The sequence below is a fragment of the Corvus cornix genome, chromosome 5 (genome assembly GCF_000738735.6).
Source record: "Corvus cornix cornix isolate S_Up_H32 chromosome 5, ASM73873v5, whole genome shotgun sequence".
NCBI classification, from domain to species: Eukaryota; Metazoa; Chordata; class Aves; order Passeriformes; family Corvidae; genus Corvus; species Corvus cornix.
In genome coordinates this window covers 44,980,247-45,001,759 of record NC_046335.1, presented here as the reverse complement: position 1 = coordinate 45,001,759, position 21,513 = coordinate 44,980,247, and the positions used below count along the sequence as shown (strand labels likewise).

At 40.3% G+C, this 21,513-nt stretch overlaps 1 protein-coding gene across 2 annotated transcripts in view; it reads left to right on the top strand.

The window, feature by feature from the left end:
• LRP5 (LDL receptor related protein 5) overlaps nucleotides 1–21,513 on the top strand; it is a 135,688-nt gene that overhangs the window by 51,448 nt on the left and 62,727 nt on the right. For both annotated transcript variants that reach the window (XM_039552259.1, XM_010404838.4), the window contains 3 exons: nucleotides 1,495–1,626; nucleotides 17,376–17,772; nucleotides 18,252–18,423. In XM_039552259.1, the coding sequence (XP_039408193.1) occupies nucleotides 1,495–1,626; nucleotides 17,376–17,772; nucleotides 18,252–18,423 (701 nt within the window). The remainder of the gene's footprint in view (nucleotides 1–1,494; nucleotides 1,627–17,375; nucleotides 17,773–18,251; nucleotides 18,424–21,513) is intronic.

The window sequence follows — 21,513 nt, the reverse complement described above, 5'->3', positions numbered from 1 at the left end:
TCCCATTTGGTACCAAAATCCAAAATCCAGTGCGGTACTTCAGTGAATTCTTTTGGTTTGGAATATTTGAACAAGAACGGTACCAACTCACCTGACATCTTTTTAATGCCATTACTTTAAAGACAACTGTAAGAAATGCTTATGATAACCTTTTTTAAAATAAGTAGAATTGCCATGAAATATATAATGTTCATGTTGTACTTGTAAGTGCAGTTTTTGCAGTCCAGACTTGATCATGGTTATCTTCAATACGTATCAAATCGTTTGTGAATATCTTAGTATGGAAGGGATTTAGTTTTGAGCTTTTATATGAACACACATGTGCCTCTATTTTTCTTTATATCCTATGGTGCTGCGTCAAAGGAAGGCACATGTAGAGTATTCAGAATCGCGTAGAGCTGCATATATTTTGTATGTGCATGTGATATCATGTGGCAGTTGGTCTAGGTCTTGGGGTTTTTTAGGATTGTGAGAATGGGACTTAAAAGCAATGTTGTAGAAATGTATGTAATTGAGTAGCTCTGGGAAGAATCAACTCGTGTCTAGAGGAAGTACTCTTGCTGTTTGGACTGGCTTCTTTATTTATGCCAACTGTAAAATCTGCTTCCCTAAAGATAACATTTGTTATTCCAATGAAGTTTATAAGAGGTGAGTAAACAGGCCTGAAAGTAAGCAACAGGAGTTTGGAGATCATCTTGGGGATGGAACATGTGCAAGTTTTCACTGAGGTTGCTGGATATGCACAGCACCCTGGTCTATCTCACAGCTCCAGATAAGAGTTTGTCTGTGCTGAATTCCTGTCATTGCTTTTAGCTCCAGGAATGTCCCAGCCTTGGGTCATAGTATTTCTGAGTCAGTCACAAAGAAAATACAGCACATAGGGAAAGAGCATATGCTGAAAATAGCTCAGATGCCATTGACTTCATTAAGATCAGGCTTGGATTCCTTCCTCACCATTTTTTTTTGCTCTGTGAGTGTCAGTGGAAGTAATATGTCAAATTAGCCAGACATTTTGTGCTTTCATATGAAAGTAGTTCAGGTGATGATTCAAACTATAGTTTTGCAGAAATCTTGCAAAAGTTGCAAATATTTTTTATAAGTGGCAATATTTATCCATAATTACTTATTAATACGGTTTTATGTCTTGCTGCCATTTTTTTCCCATCTAAAGGAGAAAGGAGTGTTCAGTTGTCCTATGTCCATCCCTGTCCTGTACATGCAACACTACTGTAATGGAGGAATTGTACAAATTGTTATGTTTTCTTTTCTTTCATAGAACTGGTTGTCCCATCAGTTGCGTACATCTCAATTTAGATGCCCCTGGAGTTAGATACTGGGGAGGGGGGGAATCAAGCATTTTATATTGTGATTCCTCTGTCTTTTAGCACTAAAGCTTATGCCAGTCATTTGGGAACTATAATTTCTTCCTCATGGAGAAAACAGGGCTTTAGGGCTTCTAGAAAAATTAGAATAAATCTCTTTTGTTTCTTGAAGTTCACACTCCATGTGAAGAAAACAATGGTGGTTGCTCCCATCTGTGCCTGCTGTCTCCAAGGGACCCCTTCTACAGCTGTGCCTGTCCCACTGGTGTGCAGCTGGAAGACGATGGCAGGACGTGCAAAGCAGGTAGGAACTTGGCTTTTCTCTACAGTCACAGTGTTGGTGTCATTTGGGTTCACTGCTTCAGAGCTGATCCTTGAAGGAGTGAGTGGAGAGGAGCTGCCTGATACTCTGAAATGTCATTTTGCATCCAAACCTCCCATCAAGCTACCAAAGAGGGTGATTTTTATGAACTAAAGTAATCCATTGTAGTAGAAATCGGAGAATTTTGTCTGTATTTAGTGTTGCCAGTTCCCTGTAGGAATGAAGTAGTATGTGGAACCCATTGCTGAAGGATTTTATTAAAAGTAACTCAATGTAGGACATTTTTCCGTTTGGACAGTGGCCAAACTTCTGCTCCCTCCCATTCATTGTGCAGAAGAGGTCAAGGATAAAGTAGTGGTGGCTGAGTTGTTGAGATAACTGAGAAAATACTGTTCTAGGTGAGTTGTCCGTGTCCCTGAGCAGTAGGAGAGGGTTGTGTATCACCAATAAAAAGCTGTTGAGGGAATAACAGCTAGAGTGTATGCTGTAATTAGAAAGTGTAACTAGGTGCATGTTTTGTGTCCACAGGTTGAATGAGCCTTGTGGTGTCCTTTGAAAGCTCGGTTTTTTCCATTGACTGGGAAGTCTCTTTTAAAGACGCATCTTACAAAAGCAGGCAGCTAACACTGTGGTAGAGCACTAGGAAGCAAGGATTTGGAGAGTGTTCTGCTGACTCTGCTGCCTATCTCCAGTGCATTTTCGAGGCTAGTCAAATAGTATAATCATTTTCTGATGTGGCTTGATTCCTCTGGGTACTAGAGCAAGCATAAGGGATGCCTTTCATTTATGAACTAGAAGCACAATTTAAACACTGAATCTCCAGGGTTTAAGGGCCGGCTTTATTAGCTCATCCTGCTGTAATTGAAAGGCTTATAAGGTAGTTTTGCAGCTGCTGAGAGACTTTTCCCTTTCCTCCTTCCAGCTTTGGAAAGCTTCCCTTTCACAGCTTTAAAAAAAACCTCTCTGAATGCTCGGGACAACCTTTTTAGACGTTCATATTGACCTCATGTTTCTGCCAGTGGGAATGAAGGTCAGCCTGCTTTTGGCATTTTGGCAGATAGCACAAGCAGGAGCAACTGCTTATACTGTGCTTTCACCTTTCCATTGTCCGGCCAGACAATCTGCCAAGGGTTTTCTGTCAAAGGAGGGCAGAAAAGTGGGATGAGAACAGGAAATCTGGTTTTGCATAAGAATGTGGCTTTTTGGTTCAGTTTTATGGATTATTTCTTTCCCAAGCTCCACATCTTTTGTTGCCCTGTCTGCCTTATGCCAACATCCATGTGCTTCTCTTTCCCATCTTACTATTAACTCCTTGGTTGCAAGGAACTGACTTTTTGTTCTCCACACGAGCCCTTTGTAGTGATGTTGTAGCGGGATCCAAGGGTGTTGACCACCTCTTCATTTTGTTCCCTGTTGGCTTGGGCAGAGGTGCAAAAGTACAGAGTGACTTGGGCATATGAGCTTCTTTGCCTTCAGGCTGTTAAATGAATTACACAAAAGCTGCTGCGGGTTTATCTGCAGAAGTAAAAAGCATTCTGTTCTCAAAATCCCTGTCCACATGGGGAGTTTACTGGTGCAAATATAACTGTATAATGTTACTGTATATATCTGTTGGAAAGAATTCTTGAGCAGAAAAGCCATGGGGCTCTTAGGTGATTTCAGCTCTCTTGAATATTGAAGAATACATACATTGGTAATGTTCGGGTGAGAGCACTCCATAGCTCTTTACAAGTGGTAAAGGGCCTAGGTAATTAACAAAAAATATGAATTCAAGGACAGGCTGTGCCAGTATTTGCCTTGCTGAGTTACATCTGTCTGTAATGAAACTCTGGAATTTTATACTTCGACTAAACTAACTGTTGATATGCTGGAACCCTAAGTATTGTGCCTGTTTAAAAACAATAGCTCATTTCCCTGTAGTTTTAGCTTTTGGTGTTGATTCATTCTTGCTTTCTCTCTGATTCTAAAGACTTGCCCTGAATAAAAAAAAAATTAGCTTTACAGTAAATATCCATCACTAATAATGGATATCAGATAGATGGATAGCAACTGGCATCAAGTATATGTTCTTCTCTGGGAATGTGTACTTGTTTTGTGAAGGTAAATGTATTGTTTTGCAGACCCATGGTGCTAAGTCTGTTTTCCTCTATTGGCTTGAAAATGTTCTGCACTTCCTTGAAGTTCCCATATCAACAAGCAAAGGGGTTATAAGTTTGGAAAGTATGTCAGCTGCTCCTGACCATGTACTCTTAACGAAGTGAACATTCAAGCTCTGGTCTTTGAAATTACTTAGGAGGTTGCACTGGACCACTGGTGTCTTGTTGCATGTGTCAAATACGTTATTTTAGAGAGATATCTGAACCTAATCTTGCTGGCACAGAAGGTAATGAAGTCACAGTTTGTAAAGCCCATCAGAGTCTGATGATTCTAATTGTGCCTGTGGAGAGTGGCCTACTCAGTAGTAACTGGTAACACCTTGTATGTAACTTTGAAGAATAACTGACTAGTGAAATTTCATGTCTCTAAATGGATCTTCAATTCTTAGACCAGGTAGTTTTCTTGATTTGTGTTTTGTTTGGGTTTTTTGTTTGTTTTGTTTGTTTGTTTGAAAGCCTTTCCTAAGCTAACTTGAGGAATTGCGTGAATATTTGAGAAAGGAACCAAACTTTGGTTGCAGTCACTTAGAAGGGATGTATAATTGTACCAGCAAATAGGCCAGCTGAAAGCAGAGCAAAAGGGTGGAAGTTTCACAGGCTTGGGGACCTTCTTATAGTAATTTTGCTGATTTAGGACTATCCTGAAGTTTTTCTTTCTTTCATTGTTTAAGGTTCACATTTACTTTCTTTATGAACAGAATTATTTTGATTCACGAATCTTCTGTTCATGCGCAATGTCTCCTTTCAAGAAGCTGTTCCTTCTCCTTCTGTCCTGGGGTTCCTGTCCTAGGATTTAGTGAGTTCTGTTGTTGGGCCAGTAGTAGGTTGAAGTGTTTTGAGAAAGACAGATGTATTAATGGCTATGTCTCGTCTCCAATTTTTACCTTGCAGAGTAGAGTCTTCAAGTGATACCTGTCACCTCTTATGAGCAGATTCACCTTCCTCATTCTTCTTGCTTTCCACAGTGTGCAGTGAATGACGTGAATTATCTGTTTCTCACTCCAGCTCTGGTGCACCTTTGGTATAATTTGTACCACTTGAAGTGAATGTTTCCAGATGAAATGGAGCCTGATCTTTGCACCCTGTTCTGCTTTCGTGGAGCAGGTTTGTTTTGCTTTGCTGGGCAAAGCTGCAGTCTCAAAATATTGGATGACTCTCCCTGCTTTTTCCTTCCTTCTGTGACTTGACCATGTGGTTCAGTTTAATCACATTCAGGCACCTCTAGATGTTTTTTGTGTCTCTTGCCAGCTAACTGTGATTAAACCCTGATCCCAGGCTCTTGTACAGCAGCTATGTGTCTACATCCTTCCAAGACTGAGCTGGTTTTTGTAAACAGCATTCAGCAACATGTTTCTCTTATGTTTCTGGAACATATATAATTTCTTTCTGCTGCATGCAGTGTTGCTGGCATACAGCTATCATTGCAGGCCTTCTAAAGGAATGTTAAAAGCCTCATCTTTCTTCTAAGTGGATATATTTCCTGTAAGCAGTCGCTCTGACTTCCTAAATTCCCTCTGCCTGTCCGTGTTGCCTTCCCAAAGGTTCTTACTGTCATTGCACATAATTTTCTGATATCACAGTATCAAGTTAGTCAATTGTATATGAACTAAAATTAATTGGATAGCATTTTAGAACCTATTATCCAGGGCTGATGCCTGCAAAATATTTTGAATATTCAGTACCTTGCTCTCCCAGGTCTCTACTAGCTTGGCTCTATGGCTGTGCAGCTGTAATAAGTAGGATAAACTGGGACTTCAGCTAATGTTCTTTTTTATTCTATATTTTTAACTTCAGCAAGGACACAGAGCTACACAATGTCAGAACTAGTCCAGATCCATGCAGCTTCTGGAACCTGGGTACCCCTAGTTTTAAAATAAATATTTTTCAGGATTTTGTTTTGCTTCTCATTAAATGTGTAGTGCTTGCTGCAGTATATAGATAAAATATTTCAGTAAATGCTACAGAATTTTACTTTACTCATTATGCAAATTCATTGCAGCAATTTCATATGGCCTGGGTATCATTAACTCTTGATCCATTTTACATAGCTAAATTCCTCTCTAACCAAATTTAGGTCTCTATTAAGAGGAACCTTTTTTTACTTGCTTCCACATAGAAACACAAACCAAAACAAGCCAAGCCTTTCTGTGACACTGGAATCTCTTGGAGATTTAATTTTACTCTGATTTATTGTCTTTCCATTTGTGTTGGGAAAGGTCATGATTCTGTTCCCTTTCTTGTGTTTGAAAGCAATGTGAGAGACCTCTTGGTAAAAAGGCATAAGGGTGGTTGAGGTATAGATGTATTTGCATGCCATGCAAGGAGTACATGACAAATGTGACATCCAAGTTTGCCATAGTTTTGGAGAAATGCTTCTGATGTTTTAAAGCTTGCACAAAGGAGGGATGCCTGGAAGTAAGGGCAGTACCAACTAAAGTAGGTTCCTTTAATACGCTAGGCATTGGCTCAGTACAGATCTAAGCCAGGGGGTGTCTGGACACTGTTCTTGGTCATAGGGTTTAGTTTTAGGTGGTCCTGCAAAGAACAGTGAGTTGGCCTCAATAGTCCTTTACAATTTGAGATATTCTATGATTCTAAGTAGACTGAGCAAAACTGTCTCCAGGAAGGGCTATAAAAACATAAATGATCCTCTGCCATAGCAGAAGACAAAGAATTTGGCCGCAAAAGCAACCATATTGTAATGGTACTTTAGCTGCTGCTTACCCTGGTATTATTACTGAACTCAGAAAAAGCAAATGCCCATGTACTGTGGACAGATTTGTGAGCTGATGCTATCTGTGCCATGCTTGGTAATGGATTGCTCCTAGAAGGGGTCTCTTCCTAAGGCTGTGCAAAAAAATATGTTGAGGATAAATATCCAAGATTGCATCGACTCCTGCTAGTGACTTGCCTTAATGCTGAGGTAGCTGGCAGGTTTGACAGTGAGACAGGTACTTGAATTCACAATTATCTTGGTGGCTTCTTTACCACAGCAAATCTACCCTTACAGAAAGGAGGGTTTACACTGCTTGAGATGTGGAAATTAAACTCTTGCTGTGCATCAGCATGAGTGTTCCTTAAAGCCAGCATGAGAACTGCTGCTGTATATTGAGCTTTAAGCATAACATGACTCAAACTAAAAAAGTTACTCATTTTTAGAACCTTTTATTTATTCAGTAGAGGGAGTTTGGTTGTTTTAAAGTGATAACAAGGAGAATTTCTTCCCTCTTCTGTTCTTCCTCCTCAAATGTAGCTCAGTTGATAGGTACTTCCCAGAAATCTGGCTCCTTATAGTTTCTTTTGTCTCAGTCTAGATGTTGTAACTAGCCAGCTGCTTTTTGCAATAATATTGTCCCAGCTATGTCAGAATGTAAGTGGCCATTTGAGACGTGGCACGTTGACCTCAACTCACCAGAGGTATTTCTCCAGTTGAAGACAACTGTTCTTTGCTTGAAAATAGGAGAGTTTGGCTGTGAGTTAGTCTTGTGTGGTGACAGAAGTTGTAGGGTTTCTGCCAGGAAGGTGTGACAGCTGCAGTTTCTCAAATAAATGAGGAAATTCTGTTTTCCCAAATGAAAACCAGAAAAAAGCCCCCACGTTTTCATAACTGGAGAAGAAAGTGCTTGCTTCAGGTGTTTGAAGAGTCAGCTTCCCTTATCTATCCTTGATCCTGTTGCTGAAGCAGTTGATCAGGGTTGGCTACTATCCCCAGTGTCTTATTTCTCCTTGCCATTCTGCACATTGCAAAATAAAAAACAGTGGTTTTGGAACCTGCTGGCTAATACTGCAGGGCATATAGTGGTTTTTTTTATATGCAGGAGATAGGAGATTATTGAAGGAAGAAATGCTAAGGCACTTTCCTCTCATCTCCTGTGTATTTCTTGGTGCACATCATACATTTTAAATGTTTTGTCTGTGGTTCCTTGGTGAGCAATCATGAGCTGATTACAGCAACTAAGCCTCCAAGCAAGACAATCAGGCAGACAAATACCTTCCTTCATTGTGAAGTACTTACCCCATACCATTTAGCCACCTGGAAAGGCTTCTTCGATAGCATGTCTTCCTCATAAATAAAGAGGAACAGTATGGATTAATCCAGACTTTCTCATTAAGTCGATCAACCACTAATTGGAGATCAGCCTTTTTGAGAAAGAGAAGGGTCAGGGAGATATTTGTTATTTGGGATAACTGCTGTAGAATCAATTCATTCAAGTACCTGATAAAGTTTCTGCTGGCATTGTGTGAATAACTGTCTGCAGTCTTCTAGCACTTGGAAGATGCTGGAAGAGAAACCTGGTGTATCAATAGATAAACTCTGATAATATTCTAGAAGTGATTTGGAGCTGTATTGGGAAGCAGCCTTCATGTCCTAATCTGTTTGTCAGGAGATAAAAAAATAAAAGAAAACTGTGTTTTGCCTTATTTCCTAGAACTTTGACAGCTGACTGGATACCTGTCTCTCCCTGTTGACAGCTCTGTGATTGAAATGCAACTGTGGAAAACTATGGTCTTTTGGTTGCAAGATGCTTTGATTTCTTAGGTGTCTTCTGTCCTGTGCCTGGAGTTTGACTACCATAGGGAGATATTATCCAGAAGCTGGAGGACTTTTTCTTCACTCCCTGTCTCCCTATTGCACTCCCAAAGGTGCATTGTACTTCCTTTGCTTATCGAGGACTTGTTGAAACTGCAAGTTCGTAAGTAGAAACTGTCCAGTAATGGGTACCTGAGAGTCTGGGAAATCTAGAGGCTCCCTCTTCTTGTTCTACTCCATTTCACAAAAATTTCATGAGTGTTTTTTTTCCCTTTCATTCATGTGTAGATCTTGTTTGAGTCTGTTTTCCCTTTGCTTTATTTATTTTATTTATTTCCCTTTTGCTTTATTGAATTTTATTTATTTAGTTGTGTTGATGGTTTTATTTGATTTCTATGAAAAGACTATTATTTTCTGTTCATAGCAAGTTTCACGCTTATAAATGGGAACTACTTTGTCTAGTGACAAAATTAAATAGCCTCATATGGAAATGGCCTTATTTATAATTTCATTGGATAAAAGCCATTAGAAACATGCCATAAGGAACAAACCTGGAGGGAGTGAGGAGCATTCTTGAAGGTCTGCCACATCATCTAGTTCTGTTGTCGGTGGTTTTCCTGTGCTATGGTGAATGAAACTTTCTTTTCAAGCTTTGTTGGTGCATGTTTCAAATTGATGACTACTTTCCAGGACTCTGAAACACTGTCTAGTTAGAGCTTATTTTTGTGGTTAGAGATTTTTGTTTCCTTTTTTTGGGTGGGGTTTTTGTTTTTTTTGTTTTTTTTTTGGTGTGTGTATGTATAAAGGAAATAGCACCACTCTCCCTTTTCAGCACTGTTGAATCTCTGGATTGAATCTGGTTTTATGCTGCAAAAGAACCACACCCTGGGTCTGCACTGAAAAGGTTTACGTGTAAACTTTGTTATCTTGCATTCACTATGTGCTGGGAGCTAACACAGGCAGCATCACCAAGACACAGTGATAACTACCTAAGCTGCTGTAGCTTGGCTGCCTCTTCCAGCATTGGGTGGCTGAGCTCTGTTTTACTGCGTCAATGTAGCAGCAGTGAGATTGAGACTCTCCCTAGATTCACAAACCCTAATTTGCAGCTGTTGGTATCTTCTTTGTTTCATTTTCTTTTGCTGTTTTGGTTTTTTCTTGATTGTGTCATCTCAGAATTGAATTTTCTGGGGCTCCATCAGACTTGGCACATAATAAATAATGCTTTAATTTCAAAGCATTATACAGTTTTCAGCCTCAGAGAGGGTTTGTGGGGTGTAAAGTATTTATTTCTGTTTGTGTAAAGGATGACAACAGTGTAGAGAAACTTAATATGTTCAAGGTCTCTTGCTGAATAGGAAACATCTGCAATTAGAAGTCAACAGAAGTGGGATTGTAGAAAACCTACTGTATTTCTGTTCATTTTTTTATATATATAAATTATGTATCTTGTTGAGTTGTAATGAATTTTTGATTCTTGTCTCTGTGCATTTGAGGTGTTAGTACCAAAACTCTCTTTAACAGAAAGCACGTGGTAAAATGGATGTCAGTTCTAAAGTCAGTGACTCCTTACTCAGTGGAATTGTGTCTCCAGCAGAGAGTAGGTACATGTAAACTTTAAAACTGTGCTTTGCAAGGGAACACCACAATCCAAAGCCCACCCTTTTTCCAGCAGTAGGGATTTCTGACAGACTTTTTCTTGGCCCATCCTTTTTCCTATGGCTTGCAATGAACTGTTATTAAGAATTCCGTGCAAAGGGATGTTAATTTTTTTTCCTTAATAAAGAGTAGAAGCTGGGAGTATGATATCCATAAGGGAACAGTCAGATTTACTGCTTAACATTTCCAACTCTCCTCTCCTCTCCTCTCCTCTCCTCTCCTCTCCTCTCCTCTCCTCTCCTCTCCTCTCCTCTCCTCTCCTCTCCTCTCCTCTCCTCTCCTCTCCTCTCCTCTCCTCTCCTCTCCTCTCCTCTCCTCTCCTCTCCTCTCCTCTCCTCTCCTCTCCTCTCCTCTCCTCTCCTCTCCTCTCCTCTCCTCTCCTCTCCTCTCCTCTCCTCTCCTCTCCTCTCCTCTCCTCTCCTCTCCTCTCCTCTCCTCTCCTCTCCTCTCCCTTTAAAGCACACAGAGCATAGACAGACCCAAGGGCAGGGTAAGACTTAGCTGTTCAAGTGCTTCGAGGTCTTTGGATGAAACCTGTGTGTAAGGGCAGCTTCTTTGCTTGGTAAAGCAGTAGCCAGATGGCTGTGCTGACCTTTGGTTCTGGTTACTGCCAGTGCAGTTGTGATTGTTTTGAGTAAATCTTCCTAAGAGTTTTCTTCTCCTCTGTCAGTAGTAACTTTGCAAAGCTGTGTGCTCACAAGTGTAATACTGGGTATGTACACACTGAACGTGTCTCACAGAAGCTCCATCCTAAACTAGAACAGGGTAACTGTGTTTTCTGTGTTGCAACAGCTTTTTCTGGAAGAAGCATTACTTTTGTCCTAGTCAGCTGCTTTGTGCTAATGATCTTATCAGCTGTGCAGTTTAACTAATATTCCATTTGTGGGATTACATTTTGGTGGCTGTGTGAATGTGTCAAAACTCTGATTTGTAGGTGTTTTTTCTGGTTCAGGGAAACTTAGAAGTCTGCTACTGTGATAATGGAAGAAACAGTAGACAATAGCTTTTCACTGTAACATGCAGACAGATATGATGTAATTTATGAGTTACGTAAGTGCTCTGGTATTTCCTTTCTTTGTCACAATTGTTAGTTTTCCTTATGCCTACTTACCTTTCAATTAAATCAAGTCCTGCCTGAATGTAGCCACTCAAAACATTCTTGCAAAGAAACCTTTCCTGTTTCTATTTTGCTGGTTGCACACTCCCACTGCACAGTCCTTGGTTTTAAATTGCATGTGCAGTGTCCAGTTGGAGAGTACATGGCCAGCCTTTCACAGCCCACCACTGTCACACAGTCAGAAGCAGCAGTGGTGTCTTCCTCTCAGACTGGAAGATAAATAAAGGCCTGAACTGGAATGCATAGTGCTGTTCGTGTTGCAACTGGCTCTAGTAAGGTAACCAAGGAGAAAGTATAAAAAAATTTCCATGTATTTCTAGGTACTGCTAAAGTTTGTTTCAACTCCTTAAATATTACTGTTTTCTGGGGGAGGTTGAGGACCACAAAGGGGGTTTTACAGAGTTTTGCTGATTTAAATCTGTTGGTTTCATTACATCATTTTTCTTTTGGTGTGAAGAGTGACTGAAGTTAAACCCTTGTGCAAGATGTTGTTGATGTTTTGAATATTGGAAAGCTTATTAAACAGCATGGCAGTGTAACCAATTTTCATACACTCCATGTTTTCTCCCAGAACCGTACTCTGGCCCCCTTTCGCCATATACTGAAACTTTGCCAGGTAATTCACTGTATGGCAGCAACCAACAAGATCCCTTGCTTTTTTGATAAATCTTTTTAGTTTATCAAGAGTGCTGAGGTAGCTGTGCTCAAACAGCTCGTAAAGGAGTTGCCTGCAGTCAAAGTATTTCTAACTCGCTTCAAAAAGCACTTACCATTTTGTTCTTTGGAGCAGAGCTAAAATCTTTCCTGTTTTTACAGTGTATCTGATTTTCTCCCCACAAGTATAGAGATTTCCAGAGTTGTTTGTAATGAGACTGAGTCTGTACATGCAGGTGCATGCTCATGCATATACATAAAACTGGGGGATGAGTCCTACAATAGGTCGTTGTTCTAGCCTAATTAGCAGACAGACAAATGGGAAAGGAGTAGCATGGCCTTTTCTGGCAAAGAGGCAGCCACTGCAGTCCACATGTTTAGGTTGGGTGAATAAATTGGAGCATTTGTTACTGTGTTACAGATGTCTTGTTACTTGTCAAATGTGAAGTGGGCCAAAGGAAGAATAAAAAAAGCTCTTGTCAAGCTGGTGAGATGGCCTGCTTTTGCTGCTGTCAGCTCTGATCGCAGTTAATTTTGCAAATAGAATACAGTTGCCATTTCCAGCAATGAAGCATGAATTTTTAATAACAAAAGCCCAAACCAACCAAATCAAAGCAAGCATGATATCCTAGCACAGATATTAAAATACTGATTTCTGGGTATGGCAGGAAAGCACCTTGTATAAGAGCAAAAAGGAAAAAAGGTCTCCTAACCTCTTTCTCTAGGATTTATTAATAGCAAATAGAGTATATAGTCTTCTTATTTGGTTTTTTGGTAAAGTCAGATACTGTTCTGGTGCCCCATCCTGGGAAGAGTTCGAGGCCAGGTTGGGTGGGACCCTGAGCAACCTGATCTAGTGGGTGGCATCCCTGCCTATGACAGAGGGGTCAGAATGAGATGATCTTCAAGGTTCCTTCCAACCCAAACCTTTCTGTGATTGTATGTTAACTAGAACAGCTCATCAGCTCTTGTGGTTATTAGATCTGCTGAAAATTTCTAATGAAGGTCTGCAGAAAGCTTGTGCTGAATAGAGTAGAAAAAAAATAAGCTGTTCAAAATTTAAACCAGTTGAAAAAATCATACAATTTGAATTTGGGTATTTTAAAATACTTTCAAAATGGAAACTTTAGATTGAACTAGTTCCTCCTGGATCTCTATTTATGGTTTGCATAGAAAAGTTTTCATTAACTTTTGCTGAAGTGTTTGGTTGCTGCAGTTGTGATGTTGGAATATCTTGCATTTCCCACTCACCCTCCCCCAAAAAGGCTTTTGTTCACTGTGTGGTGTTATAAATGACCATGTTGTAACAGTTAGCAATTCTGTCGGGAATCTCTTATTTATGTGGTTAGAAAAGTGACTGCAGTGAGAGAGGTTTTTGAAGATTAAGTTAATTAAATATATGCTATAGCACTTTAGCACTGGGTAAATAGCTGCCTGTAATGTGTTAGGCAGGTTCCAGGGTATCTAGGATAACGCTGGGCAAGTCACAGCACAACACTTCTGTAGCCTTGAAAACATTCCTACCAATATTAATAATCAAAATACCTCCATGATACAGATAAAACTAATGAGCCAGACAAGCATGTTTGTCCAGGTTTTTAGAGAGAACCAGTGTCAAGTTCTCATCTCTTGGTGATGTGCTCAGAGCCTGCTGCCAACTCTTTCTCTCTAGCAGAAGTTTGCTAATGGAGTCAAATACAATTATAACCAACTAATTTTAAACTGCCTTGTAATAAAAGACAGGATTTTTTGCACCTATCAAAAGTAACCCACGATAACAATCTATTACCAGCTTTCAAGTGGGGGGTGTAACATAGTGCTACATGCTGTGGCAACATTTTCTCTGATTGTGTGTTTTTTAATGTTCAAGGATGTAGGTGCATGTCTGTCAAGAGTCTTTTTGCATAATATTTCACTTAATTTTAAGCATCCCGACAGAATTGGCTATGTAGCTCATTCCCCTTGTTGTTTCTTTTGACCCACAAGCCTCAGTTAGAGGTATGTTAGAAGAAATTACCAAGAGGGATCCCATTCAACTACCGATAAAATGTCCCAATTGTCAGCTGAAGATTTTCTTTTTCTTTGCTAGATCAGCAGAGAGAAGTTTTCTTCTTCCTGTTTATTTTTAGCTTTAGTATATGTCCATGGGACAGAACTGAGGTTGGGAATAGATCTACAGTAGTGTTTGCTTGCAGAAAAACTCAGAGCAGCTAAATATGTCAGATACAAATAGTTTCCTTCAGTTTGCAAGAAGATTCTAGTAATGTAGTTCCTTCGAGGTGTCTGGGCTGTCCTGTAGCTGGTCAAAAGAATATTTTGCGTGCAAATAAATGTGCGGTCTTGTGCAGAGGTGAACGTATCACAGAGCTGGATGAGAGAAATCTAATTATTACTGCTGTGAGGAAGTGAAGGCTGTTTTGGTACTTCTTGTGAATTTTAGGGGATGTTAACTGTCTTTCAGCCTGTTGTCTAGTCAGCATTTCTAGACATATGCCAGGCCTTGGACTGACTGTTCCTTCCTCTGTCTCTGAACATGTTCACAGTGAACCAAGGTGAGCCTGTAATCCCTTGTGTGAAGAGGCAAAACGCATGCATTTGATTCTTATCTGTTTGTTCCCATGCAACGAGGCTTGTAATGTTGGTTGTCCTAGAAATGCATGTAATATTAGTAATTGCTGTGTTGTCATTTGCTAGGCATGTATTTGATGGTCCTCTGCTTCACACTACTTGTACTTCAATATTATGATTGCATTAATACAGTAGAAATTTTCAAGTTAAGGTCGGCATAGACTTGAGTGCTGTCAGTGTCTGAACAGCTTCTGTGCTGTTCCCTGAGTATTAACGACATCTCTTGGACCCCTCTTCCCTCTAGGGTATGTTCCCATGAGATTCTTTCAAGAAGATCACTGAAGAGATCAGTTGTCTCTTTAGGACTTTACTCAGGACCCTGCTTCTTCATTGCAGGATCCTATGCTGCACCATCTCATGGTCACTGCAGCCAAGGCTGCCCCCAACATTCATATCCCCAGTCAGTTCTTTGTTGTTAGTACGAGGTCCAGCAGCACATCTTTCCTCGCTGGCCTCTCTGCCGCTTGTGTTAGAAAGTTGTCATCGGTGCTCTGCAGGAGCCTCCTGCACTGTGCTGTTCCTCCAGCAGAGATCGGGGTGGCTGAAGTCACCCATAAGAAACAGGGACTGTGACTGTGAGGCTCCTTCCAGCTGTCTGTAAAAGACTTCATCCGCTTGCTCCTCCTGATCTGGTGTCCTGTAACAAACACAGAGGTTCACCCTTGCTGGTCTGTTCTTTAATCCCAACCCATAAACTCTTGACTCGCTCATCATCCTCCCTGAGACAGAGTGCCATGCCTTCCATGTGTTCTCTTCAGTAAAAAGCAAATCCAACAGCTCACCTGCCTCACCTGTCTTTTTAAATGTATAATTTAAAACCCTTCTGTGTTTGTGGAGCACGTAGATGACCAGATACATCCCCCTTTCCATTCTGAGTTTTGAGGCCTGAATTTTTACTTAACTTTCACTAAACAGTTTTTATTTTGACTCCCATAATGAAATATTTCAGAAGCATAGGAGCTAGACATAAAACCTTGTTACATGAGGTATTTGGTTCTGCTGCAGTTGCTGTGTTGTGATAATTTAAAATATCAAAATCTGGTTTATGTATCCTATTGTTTTTATTTAGTAAAGGTGCTAAAATCCAAGACATTCATAAAGCTTTTGAAAATGAATACTTTTGCTAGCAGTGCCTTCTACTGATTGCTGAGGCATGATGTTCCCTCAGCAGAAAGGTTACTAGTTTTGCTATGTCCAGAGAAGAGAGCAGAAGTTTCAAGCATAAGGAACAGTCTTTCTGAAACCTTTGAAGTTAGAAAATCTATTGTGGATGTGTGATGGTAGATGTCTCTCTTGCTTTGCTGTCATGAATGAGTGGGCTTTCACTCCTCCCTTTTCTCCAGGGGGGTTTTGAGCTCCAAGTTGTTGTTTCTCTCCTTCTACCCAAGCCTTCCCTCAAAGTGGTGCTGTCCTTATCAAACCCGGCCAGCTGATGCTGACTGGGAGAAGTGTTCTTGCTGGAGCCCCTCCCTGTGCCCACACAAATGTTTGTGGAGCTGTGCAGGTCTGGTTGTTAACTTAGGCTGATGACTTTATTTCTATGGAGTTAGTTTTTGTTTGGATTAGCTCTTTGGTGTGGTTTGCAACACGCAGCCATAGTACAAAGCCATGCTGTGCTTGTGTGTGAGAAGGGGTGATACAGAAGTAAGAGCAAGCAGCCCATGGAAAGGAGGAGAGCAGCACTGCTTTGTCCAGGAGCTGCAATGACTTGAGGTAGTTCAAAGTGTTTAAATTATGTTAAAATACTGCTCTTTTAATCTTTTTAGTTTCTGTCATTATACCCTTGTGTCCTGAGCATTATTTCTTTTCAGAGCTTCTAAGATATTATGTAGAGGCTAAACCCTGACTTCCAAACCCAAAAGTAAATCCAGCACCCATAGTGAATGTGAATTTAGTTTTGTTGTACAATAAATTCAACCTCTGAGTCTCCAGAACTCCATAAGCGTGTCTGGGTGTGAAATATTGCTAGAAGAATATTCTCATGAGGATTTGAATTTCTGTTATTCTTAGTGGGCTCAAAAGATATGTCCCCATGTTGGACATTTTCATTCAGTCTGAGCTGTTGGGGGGAACTGGAAATTGCCACCTCCTACTGATGTTTGCTGGTCTGAATGAAATACAACAAATGACTTTTATTCAGGTTTCCAGTTTTGGAGTATTGCTAAACAATAAAATTTCCTTGTCAGTTTTCAAAATACACAGCATCAACTTGGTAACAGAAGTAGGAAAAAAACCCTCATACTTCTCTTTTTGTACTGAAGCATGCATGGGTGGATGTAGGGAAACTTTATTAAGCAACTGCACATTCTGCTGTCTGTCCTTTTTTTTCACTAATAAAAGAAGCTGCCACTTCAGTGTCAGACAGCACTAAAGATGCCATTTGTCCTTGAAATATACTCCAAATTGTTGTTTGGCAGCCCTTCCACAAGCAGGGAAACTTTGTGGTGGGGAGGAAGAATAAAGGAGAGAAAAGAGCACCAATCCTGTTACCTTAGAATTAGTTTGGCGTCCACTTTGGCCAAATGATAAATACTTGCTGTGGCTGTGACTTGTTTTCTTGTTGGACTGTCTGGAGCAAATCATTAATGGAGTTTGTTTACAAAATACTCCAGTCTTCTGTTAGCCCCTGTCATTTATTGCGTAGGGCATGTGTGAAAACTTGTTTAGTGCACTGATAGAGCTAGTGAGACATTTGGCTGAGCGAGTCTCTATAATGTGATGAAATATTTGGACCTGCACCCACCAAATTATTTTTTTTTTTTAGATTCTAGAGACAGATTGCTATGGTCTGTACTAGTTTAGAAGGCTAGGAGAAATTGTCATCTAAAATATAACCAAGTCTATATTTTCATGAAAGTTTGATGTCCTTATTTAAGGAAATCTCTTCTTGTTACAGCAACAGTAGCAGTTCACAGCCTGCTGTGCTCTACTGAAATCTTCACGTCAGTAGCAATGGGAATGATGCCGTGAATGCTTTTCTCCCCAGGTGCTGAGGAAGTCTTGCTGCTCGCTAGAAGAACTGACTTGAGGAGGATTTCCCTGGACATGCCGGATTTCACTGACATTATTCTGCAGATAGACAACATCAGACATGCAATTGCCATAGACTATGACCCTGTGGAAGGCTACATCTACTGGACTGATGACGATGTCCGGGCAATTCGTCGGGCCTATCTTGATGGCGCTGGAGCCCAGACTCTGGTGACCACGGAAATCAACCATCCAGATGGCATTGCTGTGGATTGGGTGGCCAGGAACCTGTACTGGACTGATACTGGCACAGACCGCATTGAAGTGACCCGGCTGAATGGGACGTCAAGGAAGATACTTATCTCAGAAAACCTAGATGAGCCTCGAGCCATAGTGCTCAATCCTGTAATGGGGTAAGTTTTGTGTTTAGTGGTAGCCCTGTGGTAGCTCTTTGGATCCAGCTTGTGGTCTCCTGAAACTGAGAAAGTGCAAATTGCAGGATGATGTGTGTACTGTTTGTCAGATATTCAGAAAATGGCTGCTTTTCCCTTGCTTCATCCCTTTTATAACTGTGTACACAAAAGGTGACTTATAAATATAGTGTTCTTCAATGAACCTATACTCTGGGTGTTTGGTTGAATTTTCTTTTCTCTGCATCTTCAGTGTTATCCTAACTATGAAAGAATTGGGCCACTGCATATTTTCAATAGTTTAATTTATTTACTGCTCAAACTTAATATTGTCTTCACTGATTACAGTTTGAGTTGGCTTGTTTGCTGCTGTTGGGGAAGCAGAAAGCAGCACAGATCTTAACACTTACTTGTTTTGCCTGTTGCATACATTAACTGCTCCCCCTTTTTTTTTTTTTTGTTTGTTTTTTTTTTTTTTACAGCTACATGTATTGGACAGACTGGGGTGAAAGTCCAAAGATAGAATGTGCTTATTTGGATGGCTCAGAAAGGCGAGTTCTGGTGAATACATCCCTTGGGTGGCCTAATGGCTTGGCACTGGATCTTGAAAAAAACAAGCTTTACTGGGGAGATGCAAAAACAGATAAAATCGAGGTGAGTAATAGAGCCATACTTGGGTGCATTTGTAGAAAACAAGTGCAGTTCTCATCTGCAGCCTTGTCTTGGGTACATGTACCCATTTTTGAAGGAGTCTGTTGTTTCATTAATATTAAAATATTTAGCATAACAAGACATTTTTGAGAAAAAAGGAAGTACATTCATATGGTTCAGAAAACTTCTGCAAGAAATGTTGTGTTTGTTATGTCTACATTGCTCCAAGTGTAATTTAACTGCTTGAAATCTCAGGTTTTACCTGAGGCTTTTGCAACAAATTGGGACACTCAGGTAAAATTTGTTTAAAAGATGTTTTGGCTTGTCTGTGGTGCTTGGAACTGCTATCTAAAATTGCTGTATGCAGAAGGCTTAATGTGAGGTTCATGTACAGGAGCCAGTGGATGGAGGCTCTGGAAAGCCATATTTCAGGATGTTAATGATTATGTGGTGTCCAGATTTGTGGACAGGAAGTAATTTTTAATGTACCTATGGCTTTGAAAACCATGTAGGCAGTCTGCACCTGAATTTGAGGAGGAAATTTTCTACTTTGGCCTGTGAAATCAATTGAGTTTTAATGTTGTTTGGGGCAGTAGCATATGCAGCATTTTTTGATAAATAATTTAGATAAATAAATTTTGAGGAATGACTGCTTTCTAAAGATTTTGCCCTAAGGAAGAGAGGAAACTAGACTGTCTGCTAGCTCCAGAAATTTAACTTCAGTGTTTGGCAATAGCTAATACTGAGTTTGACTACCAGAGAGATCCTGTCTCCCCTTACCTTTCAGCTTGCAGGACAAGGAACATTCCAGATGCCACCTTTTATAGCTGGGACCAAAGTTGTGCCTTGTGTTTTATGGAGTTAAGCAATCTGTTCAGTCTGTCTCGCTTCACTGTCAGGCAGCAAATCCAGTGATACTGTTTGGTTTGACATCAAAGTCTAGGAAAACCAGAGAAACCAATGTAAGGGCTTTTTATTAACTCAGATTTTCTTTTGTGCAACTCTACTGGCCCTAATATGCACAAAACCTCACTGTATGGTGTTTGAGGTGGGGCATTTCCAATTTCACTTGCTGCTGAAGTCATTCAGCATAAACTCATTTTCCCATGCTTGTGTTTTGTTGCCAAGAACATGCCACTGTAGCAGCAGCCAGTGTCTCAGTGATCTGTTCTGTAAGCGTATGTAGGTATCCACAGCTTGTCAGAAACAAAAATCAACAGATTTCAAGTTGAAGATACATATGTATATCTTATACTATAGTTGACCCAGCTGGGTATTGGGATTTTTCTTTTTTCCCAGTAGGCACCTAACACTACCTTGAAGTTTGTTACTGGATAAATTTCGTTTCTGTTAGCACCTAAGACCAGCATAAATGAGATGGTAGATAGTAAGCTCCAACTATTTTGTAGCTCATTAGGTAGCAATAGGAAAAAAAAGAAAAAAAGCTAATGTTTTGGGTGGTTTACTCTCTTGTTACACTGCAAGGAGGGAGTTCTTGCTTCACCTAAAATGACATTCAGATTTATGCTGAGTGCTCCTGAAGAAGGAAGTCTTCAACCAAGTGTTTTGCCCCTACACAGTTCAGAAAGTTGCACTCTGCAGCTGCACTCTGCTGCAGAAAGCAAAGAAGGTGCTGCCTTGTCTATGCTGAAGGTGGGATCCCAAATCACTGTTAGATGGTAATTGACAATTGCTTTCATCACATGGCATGCCTTCAACTGCTTTCCACATAGAAAAAAACACAAGAGTGAATATAGGTTGTGCATATTTGTGTGTATCTCTACTTGGTATTCTGCTCTGGTTTCTGGTATTTTAGATCTGCAGGGAGTCATCTTATTCTCACTGGGAAGGCCTGTTCGAATTTAAAGTTCCTAAACAGTGAATGAACTTTGTACAGCTTGGAAAGTTGATAGGCTGAAGGCATCTGTCCTGTTTTTCCTGGACCTCGGGTTTGAAATGTGCTATGAATGCCTCTGGGTGGGTTGGCTGGTTTGTTTCAGGGGTGGATTTGTTCGGTTCTGGTAACACACTGCGACGTTACTTTTGGGTGCGCTCTTGCACAATTAGAAAATAATCTCTGCAGAGCTGTTGAGCCTACACCAAGCACCGTCCTGTACCAGGAGACTGTGTTTTATTTGTGCACAGAGAACTTCACAGGGTGAAAACAGCAGTTACCCTTTCCTGTCAAAACCCCTTTTCTAACCTTCCCATCTGCAGCATTCAACTGCGACACAAAGGGCCCAGTCACTTAGCAAGCAGTTTGCATCCTGAAGAAACCACTTGGCAAGGCTTGTCAAAATTTTGCGTGACAGGAGCCTACAGGGCTTTCGCTGCAAATTTGGCACCCTGTGGTAACATTGTTCCCAGGTTTTAAGTTTATTTTTTTTAATTACTTTGACAAAGTGTACGGCAAATAGAAAATAGATAGCAAATTTTGAGTCGTGTCTGTCAAAATCATGTGTCTGTGCACACAGCTTCAGCTACAAGTAAGGGGCATGGATTAATCCAACTGAATTTTGGATTTTACTGACAGAGAAAAGTTACTTTCCAGGAACAAACAGCAGATTAATAAGGATTACAGGGTTCCAGCAGAGAGAGAAGCAAAAGCCCACGTGTATAGTTTCCTAATTCTCCTTTCAAAACATTTGTGGTAAGCCAGGTTTTCCCATGTATTATTTCTTCAGTATTTGCTTAAAGTGCCTAAGGTATAGTTGCATAATGAGCAATTATGAAATTTTCAGGTGCCTGTTATTACGTATGCATTTTAGTTGAGCTTGTGCAATATTCTTGAAATAAGTATTTGGCGGACTATCCCTTCTGTCAGCTTCCCCTCATCCCCCTCTTCCCTTTCCCTTCTGTTGACAAATGTCCTTCATTTGTTTTTTTTGTGGGAGATTCATAATCACATAACTGTCATGTACACAATAACACATCACATACAGTAGTTCTTTGCAAGTTTATAAGGTGTTTTAAGTTTAAAGTGTAAGTCAGCACTAGATGACAATCAGGGAGCTCATTGAAATTTCTTTCCAAGATGCAGTTATGTGCTCTGTCCTTGAAATTTCAGGAAACAATCTTTATAATTAGTGTGTT